A 14,661-nucleotide genomic window follows, 5' to 3' on the forward strand; every position below is an offset into this window, starting at 1 on the left:
AGGTTGTCAAAACATGGAATCAAAAAATTGTTGAAAATAAATTAACTATTTTAATTTTAATTATTAATTTATTAATTATATCTATTTATATATATAAAAGAATACTATTGAAAAACATGAAACCTAAAATCTCTTTAGAGTAAATTAACTATTTTATTTTAAATTTATTTTAATTATTAACTATATTATTTTATTTTTTTAATTTAATTTAATTTAAACCAATCAAAATATTTAGGCAACATAAAAACAAGACATTATAACATTTTTCAATATAGATTAAACTGTACAAAACTCTTAATTTCATATGAATTAATTATTTTATTTCTCATAAATAAATTAACATATAAAATTATCGTATCTTATTCCCACCCTGAGACACTTTCCATTAAAATTTGAACTTAAAACCATAAGTAAACTAACTATTCAATATATCTAACTCCCACCTTTAAACCCGTTCCATAAAACTTGGACCAGAACCCTAAATAAATAAATTATTATATATATATATATATATATATATAAAAATGCGAATTTTATAATTATATATATATACAGTGTTTATCGAGAATAGATATATATATATATATATATATGTTACAGAGAAGTTTTCGGTCAAGCGAAGCGTAGGGAACTGGACAGAGATACGTTCAAGGTTAGTTCTCGGTTCTATCAAGTGAGAGCCAAGTCTTGTAAGGATCTCAAACATCTTTACTTTCGTCGAATCAAGTGCATTATTTTGCCCCCTTTCCAATTTTCGGGCCGTGTTTTGCTGCTAGAATCGGAGAATGGCCACAAATCTTAGGTTCGATCTGTGAATTTTGGCCTGATATCGAATTCGCGGTAAAAATTTGACTGGAATTCGACGAATGGAGAGCTTTTCTCTTCGGATTTTTGTCAAAATTTACACTCAAACTTCAGTATTGGAGATGAAATTGGCCATGGCGCTTTAGGTTGTTAAATGTCGCTAAAGATTTCCGAAAGATTCTCGATATGGCAGTTAGCGTACTTAGATCTGTCGTAGTTTCCTTTTGCCGATATTCCCGATTGGTTTTCTCAACAGCTTGGCTTACTTTTAGAAGACTTTGAGTTGAACCTTTACCAAATTTTCAATGATTTCTAATTTCGAGCATTTAGTTTCCTGTTTTGGAATTGAAGGCTCTGGCTTCGCTATTATTGAGTTTCTTTCGTCTTTTGATGAAGCTTAGATGCCGTGGACTGTAAGTTGCTAGGCTTCATAAATTTCTATCTTAGGGTCGAAAATAACGAACAGTCTTGCTTCATTTTTGCATCGTTTTCTGAATTCTTTGATCCAGCTCAAAATTATTCTCAAGCTTTAGCGATTCTCATGACTAGTTTCGCTGTTACATTTACTACAGCTGGAGCGTTTGCTCTGAACTATTTTTCAAATCAGCCCGGCTGACGAAAATAGGTTGTCTTCCAAATGTTTAGGCTCTTGTATCTTTGCAATGTCCGCGTTGCACGAGCTTTCATGTTTAATTTCGCTTGTTCTGTTTCCTTCTCTTCTGTAATTCGTCGACAAAAGTACGAGCTTTAATAAATTGCACTTTGTGTTGAGCAGTGGAAAAATATTTTCTGAAGAAAGCTTGGAAGCAAGGCCAGAGTCATGGCGAGAAATCAGCTGGCAGTGTTAAATGCGTTGGACCTGGCAAAAACGCAATGGTACCACTTTACTGCAATCGTTATTGCAGGGATGGGCTTCTTCACGGATGCCTATGACTTGTTCTGCATCTCCACCGTCACTAAGCTCCTTGGAAGGATTTATTACTTCGATCACAACGGTCCGGGTATCCTACCTGTCAATGTCACGGCCGCGGTGAACGGAGTGGCCTTATGCGGAACACTTGCCGGGCAACTTTTCTTTGGTTGGCTGGGTGACAAAATGGGACGAAAGAAAGTCTATGGAATAACGCTCATGCTCATGGTCGTTGCCTCCATAGCATCAGGTCTTCCTTTCAGCAGAACGCCGAAAGCCGTAATGATAACGCTCTGCTTTTTCAGATTCTGGCTGGGCTTCGGCATCGGCGGAGATTATCCTTTATCTGCCACTATTATGTCGGAGTATGCCAACAAGAAAACCCGAGGGGCCTTCATCGCGGCGGTGTTTGCTATGCAAGGCTTCGGGATTCTTGCCGGCGGTGCCGTGGCCACCATCGTCTCAGCAGCATTCGAACGTGGATACAAGGACAATCCTGTAGGCAGTACCACCCGTAAAGCCGATTTTGTATGGCGGATCATTCTTATGGTGGGGGCCATTCCAGCTGCGTTGACATACTATTGGCGAATGAGAATGCCCGAAACAGCTCGCTACACCGCGCTCATAGAAAAAGACGAGGAAAGAGCTGCGTCCGACATGTCCAAGGTTCTTCATATGGAAATCAAAGTAAACCCACGGAATGTTCAAGGGTGTAGACGGATTAATGAGGCGAGGTTCGGTTTATTTTCCAAAGAGTTCGCAAGGCGACACGGGTTGCATCTACTGGGAACTACAAGCACATGGTTTCTGTTTGACATCGCGTTCTACAGCCAAAATCTATTCCAAAAGGACATCTTCACGGCTGTGGGATGGCTTCCCCCATCCCACTCAATGAACGCAATAGAAGAAGTTTATCGAATAGCAAAAGCGCAGTCGATAATTGCACTGTGCTCGACAGTCCCAGGCTACTGGTTCACGGTCGCTTTCGTCGACCACATGGGAAGAAAAACAATCCAGGTAATGGGATTCTTCTTCATGACTGTCTTCATGTTCGCGCTTGCTATTCCATACAACCACTGGCGAGGAACTAAATGTGGCAGCGGATTCTGCGGCGGCAACCACATAGCCTTTCTCGTGCTCTACGCCTTCACCTTCTTCTTCTCAAACTTTGGTCCAAACGCCACCACTTTCATCGTGCCGGCGGAAATCTTCCCGGCTAGAATTCGTTCAACATGCCACGGTATATCGGCAGCAGCAGGCAAAGCAGGAGCCGTAATCGGAGCTTTAGGTTTTGTCTTTGCCGCTGAGAGCACTCATATAGGTGAGGTCGACAAAGGCTACCACAAGGGTATTGGCATAAAGAATACTCTGATGATCTTAGGAGTAACAAATGCTCTGGGTTTGCTTTGCACGTTCCTGATCCCTGAAACAAACGGAAAATCCTTGGAAGAGCTATCCCGGGAGGACGAGGACGAGGAAGATGAGACCAGAGGAATTCAACTCTAACAGAGTGTTTGAACCATTTTTTTTGTATGGTTAATGGATTCACTAGTATCAAGAACCCGTGAGGGATCTAAAATCTTGAAATTGGACAGATGTAATTTCCACCAGAATTTTTAAAAATTTCCACCAGAATTTATCATAATCTGACCTGAATTTCCATTATTTTTGAGAATATTACTTTTGAGAATATTATAGAATACTTTTGAGAATATTACACTATTCTATAAGTATATTTATTTTTTATAATTTATTTGATTTTTCCAAACATAAACAGAAATATTTGATTTTTTAATAATATTTAATATATAATAACTATTTTTTTTAAATTAATTTCCAAATTAATAATTTTTCTGTCATAATCAGAGGAAGATACTCCAAATTTCAAACCTCCATAATACTTTATAATAAATTTAATTATTACCGTGAGGTCATGCTACACATTTGCTTGTGAATTTTAGTACCTGATCTTTTGAGTCATTTTTCGTTACCCTGGGCTATGGCATTTTAATTATTTTTTTTAATCATTTTTATTTTTAGAAATGGAGTTGTCTATAATGTAATTTTTTGGAGATTCCTGTGATGGAATCCGGTGGAAGAAATTGAGGTTAAATCCTGATTTGTTGTAGTTAAAATGGTTTTTAACTGCATATTTGGATTCAGCACCTGAAAAACCCCTGGGAGGCCTTGATTGTGCAGAAACTAGCTATCAAACTTGCGATTCCAATAAATTGATGCCAGATTTTGACCGAAAAAACCCACCGGAAAGGCTTTCAAAAAGTCTCATTATAGACAACTTCTTTGGAAATTGCAAATTAATTTGATACATAGATAAGATAAGAACTTAACCTATAATTTTTATTTCCAATTTATGTTTAAAGAAGTTGCAAGTTGATGTTATTTTAAACAAAAGTTAACCAGAATTGCATTTAGCAACATTATTTTCGAGAAAGGTGAATAGGTCATTGTCGCAACCTATTTAAGACCTTAATGTAAGTGATCCCAATTTAAATATAATGCAACTGCTGTAAGATGGCACATGGAAGTTGTGTAAACCTACAACACTGACTAACTACAGTTATCACAACTTCACAATATTTGGTTGTTAACTTCTTGTTGACGGGTAAAGGATTGACTGATTGGAAATTAAAACATTCGCTTTATCTAAGTAGGAATATATTATCGTGAACAATTTCTAGAGTTCGGGTTATACATCGTTATAGACGTTTTCGGATCTCTTACGGACCCCGATCGCGTTAAACAAACAATCTCAGATTTCATCTTTCATTAAAAGAAATAGGGTTTCGTGGATTTCTATATCTTGCTCTTCCTTTTCTGTGTTCTTTACCAACCGGGTTCGCCCCAAGCTAATTTTTCCCTTAGGTTTTAATGGATTGTGATGAAAATGTGAGAGAGGAAATATGGTTAAAAATTGTTTTGAAAACAAGGTAATGAAAGTCAAACATATGATTTCCAGTGGGAAGTTTTATTGGCGAGTGTGTGGTTTGAGGTTAAAATCTCATTGAAAACTTTTTGAATTATGTATAGTGGCGCACATGGGTTCACTTCAGGTTTAGTTGTGGCCAGCTACTATTTCCTCTAAGCACAAAAAAGAAATAAAGTGAAATACATGAAATAAATCCCATCCTAAGGATGCTTTGAAAAAACACTGCAAAAATCTCTAATCTTTGAAGCTATAGCAAAAAAAGTTGGCCAAAAATATGCCACAATGCAAGGTTCAAAATTCTAAAGAAAAATGCTTTATTCTATAACTCATAATCTAAAACTTTGACAATCCAATCAAACATTTGATGATTTAAATGGCAGAGAAAAAGGGAATAGTTGTTGGTCAACCTTTAATTTATTCACTTTTCAGTCTCTCATTCTGCATCACTATTAGAGGGAGGAGGACTTATCATTGTATAGTTTGAGTACATCTAATAGTTAAGACTCTCTATTTCAAATTTTTTAAGGTTATAGGTTTAAATGCAAAATACAATATGTTTGTAGGTTCAAACTCAGTGGCTGCCACTATAACCACTAGGTAGGTTAATGCCAATAGTCCGCAAGTTAGCACCTAATAGGTAACTTGACTTAGCAAAGGTTGAGATGTCCTTCATAGTGGGGGAGTCCATCCTTCTCAACATATCACGATAGGTCAACATGTCCTTTTGCATGAATTAGACTTGTGTGGAGGGGAGAAGAAATTGTTCTCCCAATCACTTGACCTAGAATGACTCCATAAACTTTACTAATTAGTTCACTTTGTGGAGGTGGATTCTTTGTCCCACAACAATAAGGTCTCATATGCCAATTATATGAAGGTTGGACGTGGATTCTTTGTCCCACAACAATAAGGTCTCATACGCCAATTCTATGAGGTTGGTTACTTGCCCCACGTTCAAGAAAATTTCATGTATCAATTTAATATAGCAAGTGGATCCCTTTATCTCATAAATTAAACAGTCTTATACACCAAATTGAAGTATCACTTAACTATAAATTTAAAATTAAATTATTATTATTATTATCATATTTTTCTTATTTTTCAATACTATATATATATATAGGAATACATTGTTGTTTTAAATTTTTAACTATGATTGAATATGAGCTAAAGAGCTAACAAGTTACGTGATTGATTTAATTAAAAAAAATGAGTGAAAAAAATATGCTTAATTGGAGATGATTTCAATTGTCCATGATTAATGGTTGTTGTATGTAAGTGGACCACCATGAAACCATTAAATTATTTCGAATAAACAACAAACTTACTTTATTATATGTGTGGAAGGCAAAGTATATTGTATTTGTCAAAATAATCTTTTGACTTTCAATTAATTAGCTTCAATAAAAACAAAATTTGTAAATTTTTATTATAGTTATCAAAAATTGAAATATTAAATTAAATATCTGTGACTTATAAAAATATTTTCTATTTTTATAAAATTTATATTCGAATTTTATTATTGACTAAGAACATTGGGATGACTATTATTATGTGGTTTAAAATTCATTGGTTATTAAATAAAAATATATTAAAATTTAAAAAATTAAAATTTATTCTCAAATAATCGCTTATTTATAAATAAAATAAATATATATGATGTAATTATGCACATATATATTAAATAACTTGTACTAATTAAAATTAAAAAAACTATATTTTAAAATAAAAATATCAATCAACTTCATTTAACATAGTCTCAACATTCGTATATGTATTTAAAAAACTATATTTTGAAATAAAAATATCAATCAACGTCATTTAACATAGTCTCAAGATTCGTATATGTATTCTTTGTGCAGATAAAATATAAACATATTAAATACAATATTCTTTGTGCAGATAAAATATAAACATATTAAACATTGTATTGACGGTTTAAGTTCATTGTATAAAGCTTTAGGGCGATCAACACTTTTAAGTTTTTAGAGTATTATTAAATTCCAAAGAAGCAATAAAGACCATTCCAATTATAATGATTAATGACTTTTAAGAATAAACATTGCTATATGAGTGATTTTTTTTCCTGGTTAGTTTAAGTTTAATTTTTATTAAATTTTTTGGTCAAGTTACTATATGTTTTTTTCAAATTTATAATTAATTATTTTTTATTTTTTATAATTTCTTTATTTTCTTTCTAAATAAAAAAATAAAAATATGAAACAAATAAATAAATAAATAATTCTTATAGAAATTAGTGCCATAATCTATTATTATTTTCTTAATCAAAGTCTAATTACAATGGAGTTTTTTAGGTCTTATAACCTACATTAAGCAAAGTATTATAGGTGAAATCATGAATTATAAAAACTTAAGAATTACTGAGGGTAAATTCATTTTATGAGTAGGTCAAGCTTTTTTCTTTTGCTTAAGCAAGAGACCGTCCTTCTATTAACTTAGGTAAAAAAGTATTTTACACATGTTACAACAAATGCCCAGAGGCACAAACTCCCTCAAAGGGGAGTTAAAAAACCCAATGTACCCAAGAAAATCCTCCAAAAAAATAGACAGAGACAGGGCCTAGACTGCCCCGCCCTGAAACTAATAACGGACCAGTGGATCCGAGGTCCAAACCGACCGAAGAATAGTCTTCAAACAATCCGACAGTCAAGAAACTACCCACACAGGGGTGAAGTCACTAAGAAACCCTAAAGTTGCCCGATCAATGTTGACTGTTGATCTTCTTTTCCTGATCCAACAACTGGAGTCCATATCGGGCGGCCTAAAAAGCCCACTGAATACCTCGCGATGAAGGTGGTTTGCTTTTTCGGTCCTCCGCCACATGTTACTTCCTGAATGGAATCGTTGGCTTTTCCTTAAAACCGTCTTTGGTTTGGAAGGCGCCCAATGAAGGTGGGAAACCATTAGTGGTTTTATCTTTTCGGCCCCACCAACATGCACACCAAAAGGTGGCCGTTGATCTTCTCTATCCAAATCCGATGGCCACAGATCAAATCGGACCCCACACCTACACACTAAAAACCTTAAACTTGCACCATCAACAATGACAGTTAATCTGTTCCTTTTGATCCAACCGCTGGAGTCCATATCGCGCGGCTTAAAAAGCCCGCTGAATACCGCGCAATGAAAGCTGTTTGCTTTATCTGTCCTCCGCCACATGTTGATTCCTGAGTGGAATCGTTGGTTTTTCTTTAAAACCATCTTTGGTTTGGAAGACGCTAAACCATTAGTGGTTTTATTCTGCTGGCCCCACCAACCTGCACACCAAAAGGTGGTCGTTGATCTGCCCTCTCCAGATCTAATGGCCATAGATCAAAAGGTGGCCGTTGATCTACCGTTAGTTTTTATTATTTATAACTCTCTCTCTCTTTTGAATAAAAAAAATAAAAACAAAAGAACTGTTAAAAAATAATAAATACATCAAAAACTTTGCTATATTTATTATTTCGAATCCAAAAGATAACTATAATATCATGAATTATATTAACTAGCATTAATGATTATTTCTATATTGTTTATTTTGTTAATTTCAATCATACCTTTTTACTTTCTAATTTTAAATTTTATATGAGATAATAAATATTAAATAGAAATTACAAGAAAACATATTCTACTAAAGATTTTTGTAAATATTTCCACTATTATATGATTAGATAAGGTGATTAAAAAATCATTATAACTAAAAAAAATCTAAGTGCTAAATTCTAATAGAAGTTTCTCCACAATGTAATTAAATTCATAAAAAAAATGTAGTAGTTTTATTTATATTAATATACATGTGAACAAAGTACTAAAATCCCAAAAGAAAATATTAATAATATTATTATTTTTACCTTAATTACAATAATTTATATTATCAATTACTTTTACATAAAAGACGGATAGTAAACCGAAATAATGCATATTACGCTTATTTAAATTTATTTAAATTTCCACAATCCTCATGATATGCCGAACAAAAAATAGGTATATCGTTATTACAATAAAATACTATGATGTTGTTTCTTTTGCAAAAATCGAAGTATTTACGACAATGAACCCGTTGTCCTTGGGTTGATGTACTTTGTGTCATTTTTTTATGGCGAGAATTATGATTAGTATTATTAATTTCAATACACATCATAGTTGAGGTGGTTGTTGCATTAGGAACCTTTAACCCCATTGTATATGTTGAAAAAATTTAGTTGAGGTGGTTGTTGCATTAGGAACCTTTAACCCCATTGTATATGTTGAAAAAATGGATGGCTAATATAGAGGTAGTGTTTTGCGCAGAGTGTAGAAATGTTATTTTAATATATTAAAATATTTATGCTAAATCATTTATTGTTGAAATGTTACATGCAAATATTAAAATAAAATATATAAAATATATATTATTAATTTATATGATATTTTTATGATAAGTAAGGGATACGGTTAGAATCAAACTCATGATCCATGGAGGTAATTTTGGATGGAAAATCTTTTATCATGCAGGGCTTCTCTCTCCCGGGCGCATAATCTTTTCTGGTCTTTCCCTGATCTGCTGTTTATTTCTCATTTTGTTATCTCCTTTTTATGCCTCTTTCATCGTACTTGTATGATGTATATATTTTCTTGTCTCTCTATGGTATCAGGTCCTCATATCTGTATCTGCATATGGTTTATGATCTCTGTTACGCTCCTTATATGTGATGTGTATATGCACAGATTATGGTTTATGATCTCTGTTACGCTCCTTATATGTGATGTGTATATGCACAGATTATTTTTTGTTTCTTTTTCTTCCTCAGAGGGACACATTCCAGGTTTATGTTTTGAGGGGAAAAAAGTCCTTCGGAGCTTGTTATAGCTTGACGGTTTATGTTTTGAGGGGAAAAAAGTCCTCCGCAGCTTGTTATAGCTTGACTTTTGTACTGATCTGATATCTGTTATATTGTCTCAATATAATATATTATGCTTTTTCTCTCTGAAAAATATATATTCCAGTAATATTTTATAATAATATTTGATTTATTATAAATTATATATGGTTTTAAATGTTTTGATTTTGAAATATTAATAATGATAAATGTTTTTAGAATTTTTATTTTTATTTTTTTTGGAGTGATTTTGTTTTTAGGTAGATTTTTTTATCTAATAAAGTTTATATAGGAGTTATTGGACCCAATTTTTTCTTCTAATAATTACTCATGGTTTTAAGGTTACTTTCAAGTTAATAATGTGGTTATTTTTGTAAATAAAACCATATTCTTCATAAACAAATCTAAATGTAGCAATTTCAGAGGAATTATCCTTGTGACATTCCAAGAATCCTTGGTTAACAAAACATCAATTCACTCTTTTATTGCTTCAATTTCTAGACCAAACATTTTTTGGAACTCAATCACCAAATAGTTGTTGACTTAATTTTTTTTTGGCCTACAAGATGCAAATATATGTAGTTTTTCTTATGTAGCTCCTTTCTTCATTAACAAATTCAATGACTCTCTTATTCTCATCCACTAATGGAAGTCGTAACATCCCAATTTATCTCGGAATTTTTTTAATTAAATCTTTTTAATGTAGTTTTTCTTATGTAGCTCCTTTCTTCATTAACAAATTCAATGACTCTCTTATTCTCATCCACTTATGGAAGTCGTAACATCCCAATTCATCTCCTTGGAAAAATTTTAATTAAATCTTTTTAAAACTATGGATGGATATTTTTTATTTTGTATTATATTAATCATTACCATAGTGTTCTAAACATTATAAATATTTTTACTTTTGTAGTTTATAATATGATGATAGTCAACTCCAGTAGGCATGAGTTATTATAGGGGTTATGTTACCACAAGTGGGGAAATGTAAGGGGTATAAGGAATTCGTTTATTAATCCTCTATCTATCCTACTCTGCCATCTTCAGCGAATTTAAGTTATGAATATTGGAGAAAATCAATTTCTTTATTTAACCATCACTCTTATACTTTAGCAAGGTGTGCCACCTTCATTCATGGAAAAAGAAGAATTAATGAAGGGAACTTCTTATTGGGGATATGCATGAGAAAATTTGAATATGAGGAAACAAGATGTGAAAAGGGGAAGAAAAGAGAATTTTTGAAGAGAAGTAAAGGAAGAAAACAAAGTTCCATGAATATATAGATCAAACCAAGTATGAAAATATAAGGAGATACCTATTAAAATAGTTAGAAATCTAGGACAATTTGCAAGAAGTTTTGTGGCGTTAGTTGGAAATTTTATTTGTTCTTTGAAAAGCATGAAAATAAGATACTTATGAGGAATCGAGACGTATATGAGGAAGTCTTTTGGGTGGTGAGAGGAAGGGAATGTTGGTTCTCTATCCTTGCAAAAATTGGGAGTGAAATTTATTCTGGTTGAATTTCATGTAAATTGAACTCAAAACCATTAGGCCTACCTTTCCCTAGTGGTATCATGGTCCATCTTGGTGGTGGAATTCTACAATACAATTACCTATGGTTGGGTGTAAATTGCTTAGTTTTCTTGTCATTGTGGGTCATTTTCTTTGCATTGAAATAATTTCTATTTCTGTCTCTATCAATTTTTTACAATAGTTTGGTTACAAATTTTGGATATGTTATGGGTAAACTTATGGAAATATTTTGTGTATTTTCAATTACTGAACTTGTAAAATTCTATGTACTTTGTTAGAAGTAATCCATACTCTATAAGTTTATATTTACCTCTATGTATTATCTACTAAATTGAAGAAATAGAATGATGATATCATGTTATATATTTCTTCTCTTTTTGGTATGGTATTTCATTTATGAACTAGGTGTATTTATTCTTGGTAGCTATAAGAAATTTATGTCTATCTTCCATGTGATATGAGGATAGTACTTTGTAAATCATGAGTTTATATATGTACATTTATTATAAAGAGTTTTTATAAATATTAATTTTTATATACAATATTTTGTTTTAACAACAATGCTAAAACAAACTAAAGAGGAGTTTTCGCAAAGGACAAGAGAGTGGTTGAAAGTGAGTGGTTGTAATGTATTTTCAATAGCAAACAACAAAGTTGCGGAAGTAAAAAAGAGAACTGTCACCACTATAATAGGGAGTAGCCACAATGTAGTTTCAACAACGAACAACTACAACTCCGTCGCGACAACTCTTTAAACAACAACATAATGGGTCCTTCCGCAACCTTGTTACATTACATAGTCAGTCAAAAACTTTAGACAACAACATTAACATTGGGTCAAGGTTCCTAAAAATATTTGATGCTTGCAATTTTAGAAAATTCACTATTTCTAATTAAAGTAGCAAAAATTCTGATATGTGCTGAACCACAATATGTTTTAAACTTGTCTGCTAACTCTAGCAAATCCCTAAATTAGGATATTAGTCTTAGCAACATAATGTTCCCAAAAACACATTCATTGGTGGACTCAAAAAATAAATTTCACCTTGCATTCAAATTTGAATAAGTATGTGGATCGCTTCGCATGTTCATAATTTTCTGATTTAATATACAATTTTAACGTAGTTTCTTTGTTTAATTTTGCACATTGTTTAAATTAACACTATTGTTAATTTAAATTTTCCTTAACAGTTAAAATTTTACAACAAAATAGCACTCTATATAGCCGGATTTTGATACCGATCTAAATTGCACTAGCACCAACATCACCAATCCATCCAACAAACAGCTGTGTCTAAATTCAATTCACACATTATTTCATTCATCAATAATCCGGAGAAGATAAAATTTAAGTCGTTTTATTGAACAAAGCTTGCAAGGTCTACGGCATGATTTAGTTTTCTACGCTACTATTTAGTTTTCTCAAAAACATTTAGAGACATTGAATATTGCAATCACATCAAATTTATAATTTTAAAAATCTCCATTTTTTTAAGCTATGATCATAGCATAAAAAACTAAACCAATGAAATAATGTGTGAACTTATAAATAAACGACATTAGAAGAAAAATGCTATAGCTTCCACCTTTTTTCCAATCGTTCAATGGAAACGTAATCTTGGCATCAAATTCCCATTTGAAAAAGAGAATGCAAGGTGGCCTATTATCACATGCCGCATTCCAGGTAAAGACCTCGTGTCCGGGTTTATTTCACTAGGATCAATGCCATTCACATATAGAGACCATAACCACCCGTCATAGTTACTCATAGCTATAGACAGTCAAAGCCATACAGTTAGAGCCAACAATCATAGTAGGAGCCATACTTCCTCCCTCTCTCCAGTATGGCGGTAAGTACTCCCCTGTGGTCTAGCCTTATCTCTCATCTTCTGGTGGGTACTTTGAATGGGTAGAGGTAGTTTTATACCTGCATTAAGATACGAAAGTTGGGGAAGAAGAGATTGATTCAGAAGACGAGAACATATTCAACATCTACAAATCCTTCACACAGAAGTCTTCCAACATATTCAAATGATGATCCACTTCGCCAATTCCATTCCAAACCACTTCTCCAATTCCATTCCAAAGGAGAAAAAAAACGCCCAGGTCTTACACAAGCGGAGATACAGAGATTCTGGTCCCAATTTTCCTCCCACTTCACTTCACTCACAAGCATTTTTTAGTTAAATGGTCGAAATAAATTCAACTTGCAATCACGCCACTTTCAAATTTCAAATTGAATTGGATGGATCATGGCATAGTAGATCCATAGATGGTGGCGGATGGATGTCAGATGTTTGAAAATAATGGAAGATAGCAACAGAGTCAGTTTGAGGAGACCTGAATGGAATAGACAATAATTGGTATAAAGACATCCTATCGTGCTAGCGGTCAGACAAACAAAGTGTCTGGGAGACGGAGACGGAGACGGAGACGGAGATGGATGGCCCAAACAGAGGTGACGGGGATTGGCCGAAGTAGTCTCGCCAGTGACTGGATGACACAAAAACCAAAAGGCCTTTTGTCGACTAGTTAGCTTACTCCCATGATTAAGGAGTCATTTACCAAGGTCTAGGAATTGTCCGGAGGGCCAAAAGTAGTTGGAATCTGGAAAAAAAAATTCAAAAAATCTTGTAGAGCAAGTGTTTAAATCTTGTTTTTGATGGTGGAAATGGATTCAGTGCCATAAAAAACGTTTAGGACACCTAAAATTTTGAAGTCCAGCAACTATAACTTGGATTTACAAAAAATTTTGCCAAATTTTCTCTAAATATAACTAGAATTTCCATAACTTTCAAAATTCCTGCCACTAATTAGACTATGGCCCTGATTAATCCTAAATTGTGCCGACGATTACACTAGCATGATAGTTTCTTGGGAGAAGTGTTGTCCAAAATAATAATAAAGAATATAGGCATCATGTATTTATCATTTAATAATTTGGTGAATAAAACAACTGTGTCTTTTCCTTCTTCTTCTAAAATTTATTAATTCGTAATTCATTCAAATATATAATATTTTTATATTTATTTATAAATCAATATCTTATCGATTGTGGACCAACTTTAACTGAAACCATCCTTCTCATAAAACTTTTTGATCCAAACATAGGGAAACATTATTAATGTAGAGGAAGGATGGAAATACATATTATACCATATGCTACTTTATTATCATAAATTAGTAAAATTCACAAGTTTTTGTTAATTCCAAAAATAACTAATTTATTTTAATAACCAAATGATGTATTTTTTAGGGAATCAAGAGACCGATTGATACTAGTATATATCCAGACTCTAGATTAGTGAGGATTTGTGGGACCTCACTCCGCCACATGAGATCTGAGTAGCATATCCGTCTTAGATCCATTCCTAGCAGAGGGAGTAGGTCCTCCAGACCTCGGCAGTGCATGAACTCCCTGAGGCAACGATTTAGTGAATACTCTGCACTCTCCACTAGCTCTTCATTGAGCCAACAGACTTTGTTGAGTTTCTTTAGTGTTCCTCATTCAGCCTCAGATGTTAGCAGGGATGAGTTTGATCCTCATACCTATTAGCTCCTAGATCTTCTACACCAGGGAAAAATGTTGATTTACTTCATGCATT

General features: G+C 33.1%; 1 protein-coding gene across 1 annotated transcript; it reads left to right on the plus strand.

Moving 5' to 3' along the window:
* Window positions 1-1,596: 1,596 nt before the first annotated feature.
* On the plus strand, window positions 1,597-3,220 carry LOC149147766 (inorganic phosphate transporter 1-4-like). The gene has a single exon (XM_089437890.1). It carries the CDS (start codon window positions 1,625-1,627, stop codon window positions 3,218-3,220), a length of 1,596 nt encoding a protein of 531 aa, XP_089294016.1. The 5' UTR covers window positions 1,597-1,624.
* Window positions 3,221-14,661: the final 11,441 nt, after the last annotated feature.

The sequence above is a fragment of the Pinus tabuliformis genome, chromosome 9 (assembly GCF_031772625.1).
Source record: "Pinus tabuliformis cultivar Carrire ecotype Pingquan chromosome 9, CPIR1, whole genome shotgun sequence".
Taxonomy (NCBI): Eukaryota; Viridiplantae; Streptophyta; class Pinopsida; order Pinales; family Pinaceae; genus Pinus; species Pinus tabuliformis.

Excerpts from the sequence above, each read along its gene's own strand:
- LOC149147766 (XM_089437890.1), top strand. The coding sequence starts at position 1,625 with ATGGCGAGAAATCAGCTGGCAGTGTTAAATGCGTTGGACCTGGCAAAA.